Source organism: Python bivittatus, unplaced genomic scaffold (genome assembly GCF_059951505.1).
Source record: "Python bivittatus isolate LINGU-HERP-01145 unplaced genomic scaffold, Pbiv_v1 ctg000340_np1212, whole genome shotgun sequence".
Taxonomy (NCBI): domain Eukaryota; kingdom Metazoa; phylum Chordata; class Lepidosauria; order Squamata; family Pythonidae; genus Python; species Python bivittatus.
In genome coordinates, this window is record NW_028277056.1 from 18,699,009 (window position 1) to 18,718,042 (window position 19,034).

At 38.4% G+C, this 19,034-nt stretch overlaps 1 protein-coding gene across 4 annotated transcripts in view; it reads left to right on the plus strand.

Moving 5' to 3' along the window:
* Positions 1-3,117: 3,117 nt before the first annotated feature.
* ZC3H12C (zinc finger CCCH-type containing 12C) overlaps positions 3,118-19,034 on the plus strand; it is a 75,722-nt gene continuing 59,805 nt past the window's right edge. Inside the window, exons 1-2 of one of the 4 annotated variants that reach the window (XM_088140644.1) lie at positions 5,017-5,252; positions 5,665-5,806. Coding sequence is in view for 1 of the 4 variants with exons in the window: in XM_088140642.1 (XP_087996768.1) it covers positions 3,539-3,558 (20 nt within the window). In the remaining 3 variants the exon portion in view is untranslated. Of the gene's footprint in view, positions 3,559-5,016; positions 5,253-5,293; positions 5,807-19,034 lie in introns of those variants that run through there. The other 3 variants (XM_088140642.1, XM_088140645.1, XM_088140643.1) reach the window with 3 other exon arrangements.

Genomic DNA, 19,034 nt, shown 5'->3' on the forward strand with positions numbered 1-19,034 from the left:
CCCTGTACTGGCCAGGGAAATGGACCAGATGAACTCCTGCCCATACACTCTATAATTCTTTATCAGACCAAGAAAACTGCACATATGTATCCATGGAAGTCAATCTCAGCTTCAAGGAGACTTTACTCTTTTTAATTATATACTTCAGTGAAGTAAAATGAGTTACTTTGCATATTTCTCTGCCTAAATTCAAATCACTGTTACTTATCCATGACAACCAAATACCTTCCTTATTCTAAAATGCATTTCCTATTCACATTGTGATTGGAGTTAGGTTTTTCCAATTGTGTCCACCGATATTTCGAAATGGTGTGTTATTACTTAATGGTGGTATCATTGAAATATAAGAGGGAATAATTATAGGGTGTTTTAATAGGTGTGCTATATACCTAGACAGATCAAAGCTGCTCCGATAGTATAATTATTTCCACATTTTGAAAAAAAAGCATGTATGAAGAATCAGATTAAACTTGTTCAGCAAGACTTAATGGTATATTCAGTCTGACATGCTATCTTTATAGAGGCAAGGTTTATAACTGTTAAGCAGAAATTAAACTTAGTACAGTAGTGCAAATTTTATTTGGGGATTCATTCTAATCCTCTGCAGATTCAAAACTATCATTTCAGTGGTCAGTATTCAAACATGTCAGAATATTTAAGAGATAGAGCACTGGAATGTAATGGTTTTAATGAGTGAAAATCCTTGGTGTAGGAAAACATTTAAATTACATTTAAGTACAATATGTCCACTATAAGATCTTTTAAAGACAGCTATAGGGGAAAAAATGTAAATTATCCAGCTGCATGTATTTTCATCTTGATACTCAGGCTAAACAGAGGAATCAGATCCCACTGTGTATATTTCTCATCGTAAAGATCAGTAAGTGTGTTGGTTGCTAACATTTAGAAGTTATTCTGAATTATTTAATTGGATCAGTGTGAAATCCAAGAAAATGCGTACCCCTTTTTCATCTCATTCTCAGGAATGAATGGTCCACCACACCGCTGATCAAAGCGTATTAGCTAATGTCCAGAGCAAGCTTTGTGATGGACTCATAATTGCCTAGCTTAATTCTAGCATCTATATATTTTGTTTTGATTCATTAAATTCAGGCAGCAACTCATTAAAATTAATGGAGGATTGTTTCTTGTTAACTTGGTCTGTGCTATTGTTTGGTAATTGTTCAAAGAGAGCATCTTATTGACCAAGTCATCAGCTGTGATCGTGCTCACAGAGACACAAGGTGCGTCCCCCCATTTTCCCTAAGCAGTGGTTTGCTTAAGAAATTAGATTCCAATAGCAGAGAACATACGTAGCTCAGGGTTGAACTGTGGAGTCTTTGGTGCTCCCTGAGCTTGGTTGTTTGCTTGCAGACGCTTTTTTACCCGACTAGGTAACATCATCAGTGCTAATGAGTGTGAGGTTTGCTCCCTGTTTATATACAGTAGCTTGCCCTGCCAGTGTTGATGGGGGTATGGTTTTCTCCTTGGTAGTTCCTTGATTAAGAAACTAGAATTAGCTAGACTTCCATCAATAATATAAACCATGATTTACTAACTACAATAATGTATCTGGCACAAGTCATGCAAGTGGGACTTATTTTTAATATATTTTTTAAAATCATGCATTAATCTATAATACAATTTACTCTCTCTCCCTCCCATACATACATCCCAAAGTCGTCTTTTTGTCCAGATGGTGATTCAGCAGTAGCTCTGCTGATTTATGGTTAAAAGAAGTTTTTTTGCCATGTGCTATATAGAAATAGTGAAAGATTTCTAAATGTAGTCTGCAATACCCATAGTCCTAGCAAACTATGCAACTAGGAGCATCTTTTTGTGCGATAGCCTGCTTAACTATTGCTATTAAAAGCTGTGGGAAAAATGAAAATCTGGCAACATGTTTTGTGTTTTATGTGTATTTCAGTGATTTATATTGTTTTGTGTTGCTTTTAATACTCACCTTGTGTGTTTTCAAATTTCCTGTTACACACTCTCTTGAATGTCTTTCATAAAGGCAACTTATAAATTGCTATTATGATGATGATTTAATCTACATTCTGCATCCATCTTTTTTCCCATCCTTAATTCAAGTACGGGTTATAATTGTAAAGCTGACAGCTCTATGCACCTGTTCTATAGAGATACAGATGAACATGAATCTAATTAAACCATTTGTTTTTCTTTTCTGAATACTTTGTACTTGCAGAAAGTTCACCAATAAAAACCCCAAAATGGGTATGTTAAAGAACAGTGAATAAAGAGTAAAGAGAAAGAGAAATGATGGGTGTAACAGACCTGTAACTTTGAAATTAATGTTTCTAATTAACTGAAGTAGCCGGCTAAATCTCTACTTAAAAACATCAATATTCAGACCTATTTGAAATGCATGTGCTGTGAACTGGATTTCTGTTCTTCTTAATTCCAGTGTTAAGGTGGTTTCACAGCAAAAGGAAAGTACGTTGTGCATGTTCATAGGCAATTTCTTTTAACCTGTTCCAACAGGTTCAATACATTTCTGTGATATCTTAAATAGTCCAGGACAGAATCCTTTCTGGATTGTGAGTCATGCTTAGCTCTGCCCTGTTAGCATACACTCCAGGAGAAAAACCAAGCCCGATTTTATTAAAAATGTGAAGGTTTCTGGGGGCCATACCCAAGACTGCAAATATCGCTGGGTTTCCACATTGCGTCTCTGCCCCCAGAGCTAACACATTTATTATGCTATAAGCATTCCTTACTGCAGTCCGTTGCATCAGATACATGAGATATAAACCAGAGATACAAGTATCTACACACAGAATTGGTTTGTCTGTGGCAGTTGTGGACAATTATACCAGAGGGAAATGAAATACTGAAGCATAAAGAGTGATAATTCAGTTATTAATAGTAACTATTCACAATGGTATTGAAACAACTAATTATGTAGTAAAGTACAGCGAGCCATCTACTCCCTTTCCGGCAAACGTCTTAGAGTTCTGTGTTCCAGCAAGTCAACCTGCGTCTGCCTTTGTCAACATTGTTCTGCAAACAGAGTGCAAAGGATCACATGACTTAACTGAGATTCTTTATCAACCTCCCTTCAGCAGTAGGAGGTTTGCCACTGAAAGAGTACAATAGTTTCTTGAGCACACCTTTCTTCCTGCGGAAAGGAAACCATCAGTGGTAAGAGGGGAAGCAAAACAAAAAACAAAAAAACGAAACAAAAAGAAGCAGAATGCCTCAAAGCAGCGAGATTTACAGGAGAGCGTTTCGGATGCCTGTAGGATTTAATACATGAAGGGCACCCAAAAGAGGAACCGATCCAGTGCTCTTGGACGTCAGCTTGTTAAGAGACCCATGTTGGCTTTTTCAGACCACAAAGTGCAAGAAACAAGTGATGAGGAAGAGGAATAAGAGGCAGAAAGAAATCTATAGTTGCTAGTTCCTGGATTCCCCTGATTTTTCTCAAAGCCGCGCTCTCCAATAGCCTAAAAAGCAGGCTCCTTCCTGGATCAGATACTGGACAACTCCAGTAAGAAGCAAAGGATGCAAGATAATGGAGGCAAAGATCACCAGGTAAGAAGAGTGCCAAGAGTTGGTGGTGGGGAGGAAATATACCATAGGTACCACAGACCAAAATGTACAGGAGAACTGCTAGGAAAGGGAAAAGAAAGAGCAAGGAAACAGAGGAGTGCAGACACTGAGAATACGTTGTTTTGAAGGTCTGGGATCAGGCACTCAGACCTAAGAGACTGGCTTCCTCATGAGGTTAATGCAGGAAAGGTAGATGGGAATTGCATGTAACGCGTGAGATGGTATGTGGACTGTGCTAGAGATGGATTATGGGATACAGAGTTCACAGTCGAGCAGGGTTTTTCAAACTTGGCAACTTTCAGATGTGTGGCCTTCTACTCCCAGCATGTTGGCTGGGGAATTTGGGGAGCTGAAGGCCACACAGCTGAAAATTGCCAAGTTTGAAAAACCCTGCTATAGAGTAACAAGACTGGCCACAAAAATATAATCCTAGATGGCAGCAAAAAAGTAACCCTTCTGTGTCTATCTTTACTGCCCTCTAGTGGTTGTCTGGAATTTTGCAGCTCAGATCATTCTAGATTGCCCTAGAGCAGTGTTGTCCAAACTTGGCCACTTTAAGATGAGTGGACTTCAACTCCCAGAATTCCCCAGCCAGTTTGGACAACACTACCCTAGAGCATTGAGGACTCCGGGTGGGAAGATGCAAACCATGAGAGATGGGCTGGGGGAGGGGAGGCTAGCTCATGAGCAAACTGGCTGATAGTTCAGGCATCAACCTTGCAATACACAAAGGTGGGGGGGGGCAGATGAAATCAAGAGTTGGAATAGAGAGAAGGGATGTATGGGTGGCATGGGGCAAAGCAGGCAATTCATGGCAGAGTTTGTGATAGGAGCAAAGCAAAGTGAAGGACTGTTTTTGCTTCACACAAAGGAATTGCACTTTAGAGATTTTAAAAGTTGCTGCCTTAGAAATGGGCAAGTTGGGGAAAGGATGGAGAGAGTAGATAGAGGGATGTGTAGGGAAAAATTCCCCAAGACCCAACTGACAAATGGAAACTACATGATCTGCTTGACCCAGGTTTATTAAACTGTGCAGGAGACAGTGTTCTGTCCACTGAAAGAGGGCATACAAACCACCTTTATACATGTATAGTTGTACAATAAATGCTGATTACTAATGACATTGCTAAGTCGATCATCATAGCATTTTGATAGCAAGGATTAGATTTATGCTTACAGTGTAAAATACACAATTAGCAAAGCGAGTATCTGCAAAAGTCAGCTTTTGTGCTTACTTCCCATTTTCGCATTTAAAAACACTAGTATTGTTGCAATAACACGGGAGCTGGTGTCTGCAACTTTCTGTGCCTGTACAGGCAAGCTAATGGAGAGGCTAACTTGCGTTTTTACAGGTTTGGGTACAGGTGTTAGCATTAGTTTTACTCCTTCAGATGTCCATCCCCGCTGCTGATTTCCTAGTCCAGAGTCCTTGTTCCTGCTTCGTTCACGCCAGTTACAAGAAAGGACTGCCATTTAAGCGCGCCTTCCGTGTTGTGAGAAGGTATGGCAAGCAGGGCTCAGCCGGAGGGCTGAGCCAGGGCTCTCAGCCTTGCCGCTGCAGTTCTAAAGTGCCTTTGAGCAAGTGCAGAGTGCTCCAGAGGCGCCGCAGCCCGTACTTTTTCTACGCCCAGGCCCGTCCCCCTTTCGCATGAGCAGGAATGGCGAAACCGAGGCAGGTAAGGCACCCGCGGCAGCAGCGGACCCCAGACGCCGCCGCGGCCAGCACCTGACGTCCGCACCTCCGCCTCCCGCGGCTGACGCGACCCCCTCGCCTCCGCGGACCGCCCCTGCCCTGCCCCTCCCGGCGGACGGCCGCGGGAGAGGCGCGTGGACGCCGAAGGCCGCCGCGGCCTCTACGGGGCCGCTCCCGGGGCCGCGGGGACGGACGGAGGAGACGGGACAGGCGCGAGGGAGGCCGCGCACTTCCCGCACCGAGCCCGGGGGGGCGGGAGCGGAGTGGGGGCCCAGGCGAGACCTCGGATTGTCATCGGCGGCGGGGAGGAGGCGGGACCGGGCCGCCCCGGCAGCCCGTAACGTTATGCCTGTACTCCCGCCCTTCTGCGGGGCAACCGGCCGGGTGTTTTGCAGGCCCAGCCTGTCGGGGAGGAGTCCTCGAGGTCGCGTTGCTGAGCTCCCCAGCCGCGGAAAGGCCGCGAGGTGCCCCGCGCGAGGGGTGGAGGAGGGAGAAGGCAGGAAGGGCAACAGCCGCCTCGCTTTGAGCGTATGGAAGGTGAGAGACCGTCTCCGGGATCCGCCGGAGCTTCGGAGCTCAGTCTCCGAGCCAAGGGCGCCAGCCCCGCTTGAAAAAGTCGTCCCCCCACCGAGAAAAGCGACCCCGCTTTGGCTGGAACGCGCCCCCCGTTTTCCCCTGGCCCCGCAAAGCTGCTTTACTTCTCCGCTACGATTTTCCCGCACAGCTTCCAACTGTGGGAATGAATTGAGCGGTTTCTCTTCCTGACCGACCTGCCCTGTTTCTCATTTAATTTCAGGTTGCACGTTTGGTTGCCCGCTCCGGTCCTCTCACTTCCTCGGAGTTTTGTACTAAAGGTTTCCCAAGGAGGGGACTTCCATCCCCACCTTCATGGGTCATGCTGATGGAAGTTGCAGTTCAGCATTGTCCTGGATTTCCCCCCATAAATATATCTAGTTTAAAGAAACTTACTCCGTAGGCAGCCTGTTAGAGAGGTAGAAATCTTTCATGGATATGTACTTGCTTTAGAAGAAGCTCCCAGGGATTGCCTTAAGAACTTATACTTGTCTCACAAACGACCTGTGAAATAAATGACATTTTAGGTTTTTTCTTGGAATGTGGCATCCAGGTACAGATTACATACTAGCTCCTTTTATGGCTGCACTGTGCATGACAAAGAACTACACCTTCATTGAGAATCAGGTGTAGTCAACATGACATACAAGGATATGTTTCTCAGGTTGGGATGCTGAGCCATCCAGGGGATTTCCCCATGTGAAATCCGGGACAGAGCAAGATCATTGTGCTTCTCAGTGGTGGTGCTTAACCTGTGGAACAACCTTCCACAGAAGTCTTCACTCCTGACACAAACCTCAAGGGCATTTAATTAAGATTTGTCACCCATATATCTATGACTATGTTTTTGATTTCAATATTTGTGAACGGGTTGGACAGTTTTAAGGATTATTATTTCTGGAATTATTTCTGTATTTTTGTTACAGGTATTTTGTTTTTTATTGGGTAGTGTTATGAGTCTGTGTGGAATGTGGCTGTATATAAATAAATAGTATTAGTTTGGGGGAATCCAGGTTTAAATCCCTTCTCACTTCTGAGATTCGCTCTATTTATTAATAGACCAGTGACTATTGATAAGTATAAAATATAAAGTAGATTCTTTTTCTTTTCTTTTCCCCCTCTTTTCTTAGTTTATATTCTTTGTTTGAGGTAGTCTCTTTTCTAATTTTTTTCCTCTGTTTTGGTTTCTTTTTTTTCCTTTCAGTTTAAAGATTGTTTTGTCAATTGTGTGTGTTAAGGAAGTTAAATAAAAATATTAAATTAAAAAAGAGAGATTCACTGGTTAAGTCTCTTAGCTGTAGCAGTTGCCTACCTACCCCATGGGACTGTTGTGAATTTAAGAGGGAGGCAGCTAACATATATTATGTACAGTAATGGAATTTTTCCCTTTAGATGGGGGGGGCATAATGTACCTCATATTATAGTAGGTATATACAGTAGTATACATAAACATTCTGATAATATGTAACCATAATTATAGACATTCTTGTGCCAAAATGCAAATAGGAAATCATTTGAATAAGTTATTTGCTCAAGGTCATCCTGTGGCCCTGTAACTGAGGAAGAATTTGGCTCTTAGTAGTTTTTTTCTTTTTTTAGGTTCATTGATTGGTGCAGCATTCTGCCCACTGTTGCCTTTGACACTGTGAAAGTTAAGATATATTGACAAAGAGTGTTGTAAGCCATAATCTGGTTTGATTGGTTTTGGTTTAGCATGTTTAATTGGTTTTGATTTAGCATTTTGGGTGTACTCAGGCAATGTGAATGCTTTATAAACTATTGTTTATGGCTTAGTGCAGTTTGTATGCGCTTTTTAAACCAACTGCAGTTAAGGAAATTGTGGCTCAGTATAATTGACTTCCCCTCACAGAGGGGAAGCAGGGTAGGTTTACAAACCCCATTAACTTCCAACAGCAAAATGGAATGGTTAGTGGGGATTGTTTAGCACTTTGATTGCAGAACACACATTTAAAATGTTCATAATGTGATTTAAATTCAGTTATGAGACTAATACGTATATTGTTTTAATGTCTGAATGATAGTTAAAATCAGTAGTAAAAAGTATCTACTAGCAAATTGCCAGAAGTTCTAATATTCTAATAATAAATTAATTCTAATAAAATACTAATATTTACATTTTCAATTGGTAATATCTTCCAAAATTCTCTGCACTTAGATATTTAAAAATATTTATTTAAAACGTTTTTATCTTGATTTATGTATTTTTGTGTGTCTAAAACGTTTAGGATGATTTTTAATAAGCTGACAATATCTGCTTTTCATTATGTCATTAATTTTTTATACATTTGAGATTTGTTGGCTTCATGATTTGAGCTGTAGCTTTTCTCGTTAAATTATTGTTGTCAATTATCAGTAATCATAAAAAAATTATCCATTAAGTAAAATATGGTATTTCTATGTATCATCTATTTTGTCTCTGTAAGTGGAATTCATAGTATTTAGTTGTTTAATTAGCAAGTATTATGCAACTTTATTGGATTATTTCTTTCCATGCATTAAAATACCTTTCTGTTACTCTTGGAAAAACATAGTGAACTTTAAAAGATCAATTCTAAAAAAGTTGGTTTTGGGTTTTTTCCTTGTTTGTTATCTGTTTTCAGATCTTGTAGTTCATTGTTGCTGTAAGTGGTCAGTTTTAATTTTGAAAACATTTCTGATATGTTCATATGGAATCTAGAGACAAAATGCTTTGAAAAATCAGTTGCTTTAGACAGCTGGCATACTGGTTAGGTGATTTGTTGCAATCATAACAGATGGCAGAGAATCGATATAGGAGATTGATCTGAACCTTTTGTGCTATCTGACCACGCTTGACATGTACAGACTCCTAAATTTACCCAGTGGCACATCTTTATTTTTTTCCTTATTAAGTATTTACAGACCAGCTGTTGCATGTTTAGGTAGCAGCAAATAGTTTTGAGAAGTGTGATGTTGGACTAGATAACATTATCATTCTTCCACATATAGGGAGCTCAGTTTCCACTGACTGAACATCAGAGCTAGTTGTATGGATGTTCAGTCAGAATAGCAAATTGGGCTGGCTGAAGTTCAGCCCCATTTTTGTACCACAACATCAATCTCCAAAATAGTATCCTGTTCCATTTTTTCCCATGTTTACCTTCCTTGCCCCGTATCTTCTGATTTTTAGAATTGTTTACAATCTGCTTTTTAAGTTCCTGTGGATAAAATGGGCATAAATCTTTTGTCCGAAGCAACAGAAGGGAGGATGAGGTTTCTCCACTCTTTCACATGTTTATCTCTCCTCTACCAAATAGAAATCTCAGTAATTGCCTGAATGGCTCCGTGAAAGTATCTTCAGACAATAGAAAGGAGATATCTACCTGAAAGAGCCATGCTCAGTAGAAGAAAGCATGAAAGTCAAAAGGAGGCTGTATTGGCTGGATTCACAAAACACTACTGTACAATAGGCTGAAATAAGGTTGAGAGATCTGCTGTAGAAATCCAATTATAATGGATTATGGGAACAGTTAAGCCATGGTATGAGTTATTTGTTTATATTAAGTTTTGTGCTTTATATTTTAAGTTTATATCTTTTTATATCCCTGCCATCCTAGCATTATATAGCACGGCAGAACTATGGTTATATATCAAGCAAAGAAGGGACAAGAATGAGTCAGGTAGGACTCAGGTGGTGATCTCAATATTAAAAAATTAACTTAGTATCCAAGAATCTTTTTGGTTATTTTCAATTTTTTTTTTTACTGTTCCTTGTGATAATGAAGCAATTCATAATTAGTACAGCTGCAGAAAGCATTCCAAAGGACGTTTTCTAGGGTACATTAGTACAATCGGAGCTCACTTCCTCATAGTCTTAAAGCAGTTGCATCCTCCAGAAAGCTTAGTGTGTCACTGATTCAAAGACTTTTCCCGGTTGTCTCCACATGCATGTGCACAGACAGGTTCTACTCCCACTGGGACTACCAGAAAAGTGAAGCAGCTGTGCATCACACATTCACAGAGACTACTGTATGAGATAAAGCCTTCAAAGCTGCTGTCCCCAGCCTTCCAGAGACGCTTCTTTAAGACTTGCAGAAAAAGTGCTTTGTTTGCCACAGTGTGCTTTGGAAGGCACACCATTTGAATGCTTTGCACAGGTAGTGTTTTTTAAAAATAACCTTTAACATTTTTATTTCCTGTAAAATTGCCTTGTTGTTGTTGTTGCAAAACTGAATGATTGAATTCATATATGATCTTCACATTCAGTAGTTATATCAAATGCCTAATTTCCTCCTGCATTATGGCCTGCCTTTATGGGAAAATTAATATGCACAACCTCGGCTGGGTTTTCCTTAAGGTAATTAATAGCCCATGTATTGTTACATTCTATCAAGTTCAGCATAATAGAATTTCAAAGAATTAGTTACCTGTATGGAACTATGTAGTACTCTGGCTGAAACTTGTTCTGTTTGATTTCGAAGGAACGAAGGGTCCCGTTGCTGACACTAAAAAGTTCTGTAGGTGCATCATTAATATGCAAATATAACATAGTAATGCTGGTGAAGGGGAAAACTCAGTATCTTCTTTGCAGTAGGTGAGTGATTCACATGGCTGAGTCAACAGAGATTGTTGACAGTTCTGTTGTTTACCAGGTTTCTTTAAATACACAACCAATTGTGTATTTTATTTGCTTTTGACAAGTTATATTTAGCTTAATAGTTACTGGAAAATTGGACCCTCAGATGTTAGAAGATATTTCTATTATGAGTACTTCAACTACAAAAACAAGCAGGCAACAGGTGAGAGAGGCATATTGCACAGGAAATATTTATACACATAAATTCACAGTAAAGAATATTTCTTCTATTCATAAGATAGAACACAGAACTGATCATCATTTTCAGTCAGTAATGCATGGTCATAGAGAAACACGGTGGCTTTATTAATTGTAAAATGCAATATGATTACTCAATTGTAATGCTGATAATCTTTTTCTACTTACTATTAATCAGATGCATATTAATTAGATGCTCTGCAGGATGAATATGATCTATGGGTTCTGGAGTTCTCACCTGTAGTCTCTATTCCATTGGTAGAGGTTCTTTCAACTAGACTGAGCCCGCATTGAAGGGAGTGGAATTTTATTCTTCTGAAACATGGAAACTTATTGAATAGTTTCTTGCAATAATTTTGGGCTGAGATAGAAGTGAGCCCAACAAATGCAGTGGGGAGTCTATGTAATGTTGTGGCTGTGCTTGGGATATGTGCTGTTGTGGGGTTGGTTTGTTTTATTTATTCTTTATTTAATAGTATTATGAGCTGCCTAGGATTATCTTCTATAAGGTAGGCATCCATATACGTTTCTAAATAAAATAAATAAGATTTTATTTTTTCTCATTATGGATGAAAGCCAGAAAGCTTTTCAATATATATAATTTTATTTTCCTATGTATTTGTCAAATTATGGTGATAAATACTTCTAAATTCTAGATAATAATTAGAGTTGGTGCTATTAGTGCTAAATAAATAGAATATGTATCTTACTGTGCTGAATAGCCATTAGCAAAGTATAGCTTTTTCCCATATATATATATATATATATATATATATATAATGTAAGTAAATAAAGGATTTTATATAATAAGAAAAAGGTTTTATTAAGAGTAGCCTACCAACCATATGTTGATGTTAGGAATTAATCATGGAAAGTAACATTTTATGCCATCTCTCAGCAGTGGAGTATGTTGTTTAATCACTTTAAGTTGTCTGGGCAAGATTTTCAGATACATTATTTGCCATTGTCAGAAAGTTAGAAAATCTAAACTTTTTAGAAAGCTCAGTTGAACTGAAAAAATAAGATATACATTAATGGAAATTTGCAGTAGAAGTTTGAAGGTGGTTTTTTCATTCACCTGAGAGAAAGACTCAAAAAATTCATCAGGAATTATTTCCTACTGGATAGGATTTCATTATCAGTGGAATCTGGATTCTGTTGAAATCAAATATGATTTTTTTCAATCATCCTAATTTTAGTTTGAGTTTCATTTAGCAAACAGTTTTATTCAGTACCTCCTTATCTGAGAATAACATCCTTTGAACTTACTTTGCTTTGGATTCCTTTGCTTTGTGCTTAGTCCTATCTTAGACCTTCACAATGGGCATTTTAAAGCAACTTTCTGTTCAAACCATTCTTACCGATATGCAGTTGAGTAGACATTGTTTAGTGTTGGGAAGAAAAATGTATATAAAATCAGGCATAAATAAGCCATATTTTCAACGCCTATGGCATATATTTAGGAAACAAAAGCAAGTAAGCTAGCCCTATAATAATGTGTTTTACATGATAATTCAAACTAATTATAGGTGGTTGTTCGGGATAGTCCCTTGGAAAAAGTTGAATTACATGTTTAATTTTAGATATTACTGGAACTGTAGCAGTTCCGGTTGCCCAATGTAACTTAGGCTCATTTATTAAGATCCTGAAGTACCACACTGAGTGTCAGTATAATATACTGGTTAAGATGTTGAATTGGACCTGGTAACATATGAGTTCATATCCATTCTCAGTCATGGAAATTCACTGGATGACTTTGGGTCAGTCACTGTCTCTGAGCCCAAACTACCTTACATGTTTGTTATGGGAAAAGTGAGGGAAGAAAAAGTTATATACACTACCATGAAAGAAAAGATAGTTGTTTATTCATTGGATTTATATCTAAAAGTAGAAGTATTTTCACATGAAAAATAATAAATTTCTCACCCCATATCATTGTATTGGGTTACATTTTTTCATGGACAAAGCATAATAGAAGGCTTATTATACATATATCTAATGTAGTCTGGAGGAAACAGGAGTTATTTCAAAATAGTGTATTCAAATAGATACAACTACAGTGGTACCTCGGTTCACGAACTTAATTCGTTCCGCGACTCTGGTTGCGACCCGAATCAAGGCAACTTCTGGCGTGGACGGTTATTGCTTGGAGGGAGAGTCCCCCTCCCTACAGGAAGCCACGACCACATGTCACGGGAGGGAAGATGGCCACGGATCCTGTTTGTCGCCCAATCCGGCATTCGCAAACGGAGGCAAAATTTTGCGAACAGTGCTGTTCGTGACCCAAATTGGTCGTGAACAGAAGCGTTCGTGACCCGAGGTACCACTGTACTTTAGAGATAATATCCCATGCTTTTTTGTGTATAGTTTCACTCCATTGTAAAATATGTGATTTTATCTTTTTATTCATGAGCAAAAAGAACAGCTGCTGTAGAAAACTTGCAAGAAAAGTAGTTTTGAACACACTTTAGCAGTACAACGTCCATGTGTATATAAGTGATGAGATGGCTTTAATGGCTTAACTGTCTACCTGATTGCTAATTTTTTGTATGATGGTAATACCAGAATAAGTTTTGTGAACCTGCATAAATTGGCTGAGCTTGCATACAGTATATTTTCTTTAATAGAAACTCGTGATTATGCATAGACTAATCAATTAGTCCTTTTCTATAATTTCTCATTCATAGCTATTTTAGCTATTACAACTATTAGAACAGCAGGAGTGACATGCTTAATATCTGGGGGAAAAAACAAACCTGCAATTTGGGAGGAGTATTTCTAATTATGAATAATGTTTTATTTAAATCTGAATCATTTTCAGAGGAGTTTTTCTGCTAGAATGAAAACTGATCATGTAAATAAATATATTTTAGAAAGTTGTTTTTGAAGAGGGCATATTTTCAGTTATTTGAAGTTTTAACACTGACCTATATGTCTGTATTAGAAAGATACGCTAGGAACTCTGAACAAATGCGTGATCGAAAAGTGAGCAAGAGCTCAGCCACTGGAAAAGACTTAACTGATCCCAAACAAGCCTATAGCTTTAATATGTTTATATTTATAAAAACAATAAATGCTGTATAGACGCTCAGTACAAGTACAAGTCAGCAGACAGAAGGTTAGTTTTGGTAAACCTTCCTTTGAAATGCAGCTTTCTGTGTAGTCTTAGAAATTCATTATTTTAAATTATTTCCCATTTTGATTTTTGTTTAGCTTCTGAACAGTCATGCAAGTTGTTAGTAATTACAATGATTAATGCATACTGCTTTGAACTAAACATTGATTCCATAGCCTAACAACATAATCCAAGTCTATTGTACTTGCAGTTCACATGCACTGCAAAATGTATTGGTTTAGAAATATATTTATCTATCTACAAAGGTAGATTTTTGTTTGGCTGTCTTTGTAGACATGTAAGAGTAATAAATAAGATTACTTACTCAAAGTCTAAGGCTGCAGTTTGGTTCATTCTTGCTTAAAATGTAGTCCAGACATTAGCAAACAGGATAGGATTGGGCTGTAAATATTCAGCACATTTCATAAATAATAGCTAGTAACTACTGAAGAAAATAATTTTGCTGTATGGTTGAGTATATATTGAGAACATTTATATATTCTCAATATATGTATGTATAGACTTCAGCTAGTAGTAGAGGGCATAAAAAAAGTATTAATTCATAAATAGTCCTAGGAACTTTCAGAACATCATCTTATAGATCCTAGCATTTTCATAGTACAGTGGAACCTCGGTTCACGAACTTAATTCGTTCCGCGACTCTGGTCGCGACCCGAATTGGTCACGACCCGAATCAAATTTTCCCATAAGGTTCAATGTAAATACGGTTAATCCGTTCTGACCCCTCTGAATTTGGTCGCGACCCGATTTTGGTCGCGTCCTGAATCAAATTTTCCCATAAGGTTCAATGTAATTACGGTTAATCCGTTTTGAACCATATGTATTTTTTTTTTAAAACCACAAAAATATGAAACAAAATACAGTACGAAGAGAGAGAACGCTAACCTTGCTCGAGGCGACTTCTGGCGTGGAGGACAGGAAGGCGGGTGGGGAGGCGGTTATTGCTTGGAGGGAGAGTTCCCCTCCCTACAGGAAGCCACGACCACGTGTCACAGGAGGGAAAATGGCCGCGGATCCTGTTCGTCACCCAATCCGGCGTTCGCGAATGGAAGCAAAATTTTGCGAACGGTGCTGTTCGTGACCCAAATTGGTCATGAACAGAAGCGTTCGTGACCTGAGGTACCACTGTATGTCACATCAAGTCATTCACAGCATTCCATTCCATTCCATTCCATATGTGGCAACAGAAGCCAGTTGCTGAAGTTGACAAAGAACGGTCTTTAGTAAGCTTTAAGTCATTTTGAGTATAAAATTTAATGTGTAAATTTGCATAGTTAAATACATATTTTACTTTGTTCCAGTAATTTATTAAAATATGTAAATATAATTTAGACATTTACATTTTGATTTGTTTAAATAAAATTTTATGTATCTAGTACAGTGTTTCTCAACCTTGGCAACTTTAAGCTGTGTGGACTTCAATTCCCAGAATTCCCCAGCCAGGATTCTGGGAATTGAAGTCCACACAGCTAAAAATTGCCAAGGTTGAGAAACACTGATCTAGTAGAATAAAGAGTGAATGCATAGCAATTCTAGAGCGGCACTAGTAGTCTTATTTTTGTTACTCATTTTCGTGTACATAAGTTTCAGGATAGTGAATTCTAGGCCCTTCTGTAGGCCTCGTATGCCAAAGAAAATTGTAACCAAGAGTAAGTGGCTTCTTACAAAGAAGAGGTATCTCTTACTATGAAGTCTTTTCTCAGAGATCCTAGAAAAACAAAATCAGATTTTTCAAGATTTTCATTATTAACTTGGTTCCCCAGCAAAATCCTTTATAAGTTTAAGATAGATGAATATAAAGAAGAAGAGTGTTTTTCAGTTTTCTCAGCAGAGGATTATTGTAGGGTTAAATTGCAATTTGGCCTCAGGGCTTGTTGATGAAAACTGAAGTAATAGAAAATCCAGTTTCCTGCATAATACTAAAAAGGCAGTGGGCAGGGCAGGTAGATTGTTAAACTGTCTCCTGAGGCAATCTGTTTTAACTATTGTAAGCAGCATAATATTGAATTAGAGTTGGATGTCAGTTTTGCAGTGCCAGTTACTCATTTCATTTACTGTGAAATAATTACAATCTACCATTGGCAGCTACTGCTTTTCTGGGAATGTATTTTTCTTCATTTTTTAGATTGTTTAATTTTGCTTGCTTTTTTCCTACAGTTTTAATATCCAAATCTTAATTATGCAGCTGCATAACTTAATCTAAGGCAAACATTACTTGAAAAATATCAAGTGAGGCTTTCAGTTATTCTTGTCCACAAAAATGTTCATTTGTTGAGTGCCTGAACGATACTCTGACCAGTATCTTCAATAAAAATGAATTTTGAATTTGGCAAGATTGTCCCTGGATTCAATATTATACACTAGCTGTTTAACGTGAACTTTGAAATAGATGATCTCAAGCTGTAAAATAGATCACAAACTGAAAAAGTAGATACGTTATATTAATATTGCAGATCTGCTGCCGTATCACAGGGATATACTTTATTCATTTTGTCTTAAAATTCCTGATTGCTTTTACCACTGACTGTTTCTTTCCTTGAAGAAGAGATGAGTGCCATATCTTATTTCTGGCTTCTCTGCATTTCAGGACAAAAAAGGGTGTTTTTTTCTGTCTTAGTGTTAGACTGTAATAGAGGTAGCAAAGCACTAAAGCCCATTCTACTTCTTCCACAAAGCAAAAGCGTCTATTTTTCCCTATTCTCTCTGAAGTTCATGGAGAATTTGTTGCATTTACAGTACTGTGTTTTCTGTAAAGGATAACCATATCTCAGATATCCATGTTTCACTTATGCATGCCTGAACAGCCATCTGTACTGGTACATAATATACAGATTGGTGGGAAGATGTGTAGAGGGGAAACAGGTTGTAGAATAAGAGAAGGATGATGATGATAATGTTTTTATCCCATCTTTTTATATTTGGTCAACTCAAGGTGGCAAACATATTTAATATTCTTGCTTCCTATTTTCCCCACCACAGCAACCCTGTGAGGTGGGTTGGGCTGAGAGAGAGTGACTGGCCCAAAGTCACCCAACTGGCTTTCATGCCTAAGGGAAACCTAGAACTCACAGTCTCCTGGTTTCTAGACCAGTACCTGCCCCAGTACATCAAATTGACTCTCATATATGAAAGGGGGATGTTTAAATCAAAGTAACTTACACCTTGCATAATTATTTCTGGTAAAAGTTCAGTATGATATAGCTTGAATACATATTCTTCAGTATTCAGAGAGAGACATAGTTTTCATTTTATTTACCAAACTCAGAGGGGTTTTTTTTTCAAATTAATTTTGATTTTTAAAAAACGGAATCATGATCTTAATACCAAGCAGGCAGTGACATACAGTGGTACCTCGAGTTACGAACGCCCCTCCTTACGAATTTTTCGAGATACGACCAGCTCCGGCCCCAAAAATTTACCTCGACTTGCAAACTCCGCCTCGAGTTACGAACTGGATCCGCGGCCATTTTCCCTGCTGCCACACGGTCGCAGCTTCCTGTGGGCGAGATCGCGGTAGCAAGGAGACGTTCAGTGAGGCTTGTGATGTGTTTTGTGGCGTTTGGAAGGTTTTTGGTGTGCTTGTCAGTATGGCTCCAAAGAAAATGCAGAGCAGGCTTGGCAAGAATAAGGCTTTGAAGAAAAAAGTGACGATTGAACTTAAGAAGGACATTATAGAAAAGCATGATCGTGGTATTCGTGTGACTGATCTGGCCTTGGAGTACAAGATGGCGAAGTCGACCATCTCAATTATTTTGAAGAATAAAGATGCCATCAGAGGAGCTGCTGTGGCAAAAGGAGTAATGATCTTAACGAGGAAGAGGACACAAGTGCTGGAAGAGGTGCATATGTTTCAGAACTGTTTAACAGTATGTATTTACATTGAATCTTATGGGGGAAATTTGCCTCGTGGTGCGACCAAATTCGGAGGGCAGATTAGCTGTATTTACATTGAACCTTATGGGGAAATTTGCCTCGCGGTGCAACCAAATTTGGAGGGCGGAACGGATTAACCGTATTTACATTGAACCTTATGGGAAAATTTACCTCGCGTTGCGACCAACTCGAGTTGCGACCAGAGTCACGGAACGGATTAAGTTTGTAACTAGAGGTACCACTGTATTTCTTCTCTCTCTCTCTCTTATTTTATTTTTGTTTTATCCTATTTCTATTTTATCTTTAAGTTTTATGTTGTTTTACTGTACTTTATTCAGTGCCTCCCTTTTTATGGTTTTTAAGCCTTAATATTTTAGATTGAATGGTGTTATACTGTCTGTGTTGTATTTGGTCACTGCTTCTGAATATTTCTTTTTTTACTTTGCTGGTCACTGACTGCAATTAAACAAATTTGAATTTAAATATTTATGATACCATTAGGAGTTGAGCCAACTCTAGTTCAATTAATTGTTTTGGAAGTTTGGAGGATATTTTTGTCATGGTGTACCAAAAGAGAAATCATCATCAGCTTTTACATTATACTAGTAATCTTGTTTCTTCCTGGTAGATTTATTCAAAAAGTAAAAAAAAAAAAAAGTGTTTTGAAAGAAAATAAGACTTGTATTTTTAATTAATTTATATACCTTTTTAAAAAAGAGGCAATTTCAACCAAGTTAATAAGTAAGAAATTTAAAATATTGAGAAGACAATGCCTACATCATCCCTGTCTTCTTCTTTATTCAGAATCTGGAGGGAAAAAAGTTTCTTGTGTTTTCAGTTCCCAGATCGCTTCATAACTGTGAATGAATTATTCTATAGGAAGAAAATACTCTTTCTATACCAACCAAAGAAGCAAGCGCTGTTAAATTATATTACTATTTCGCTGATCTTTGAATTCAAATGGGAAGTGTTCCACTATCTTTCTAGTGTAACTAATGCAATTAGTAAGCATCTATCTTGAATGAATCACCGTTTTCTTGATTTTTTTTATAACTGGTATTATGGAAGGATACTACTTCCATAATAAATAATAATAATAAAGTATAATAAATAATAATAATAAAGTAGTTGGACTACTGTAATGCGCTCTACATGGGGCTACCCTTGAAGAGTATCCGGAAGCTACAGCTGGTACAGAATGCAGCAGTGTGGACAGTTCTTAATGCCTCTAGGAGGGCACGTATAACACCCCTGTTGCGTGAGCTGCATTGGTTGCCAGTTTGTTTCCGGGTCCAATTCAAGGTGTTGGTCATCACCTTTAAAGTCCTTCATGGCATGGGACCAGGTTATCTGAGGAACCGCCTCGCCCC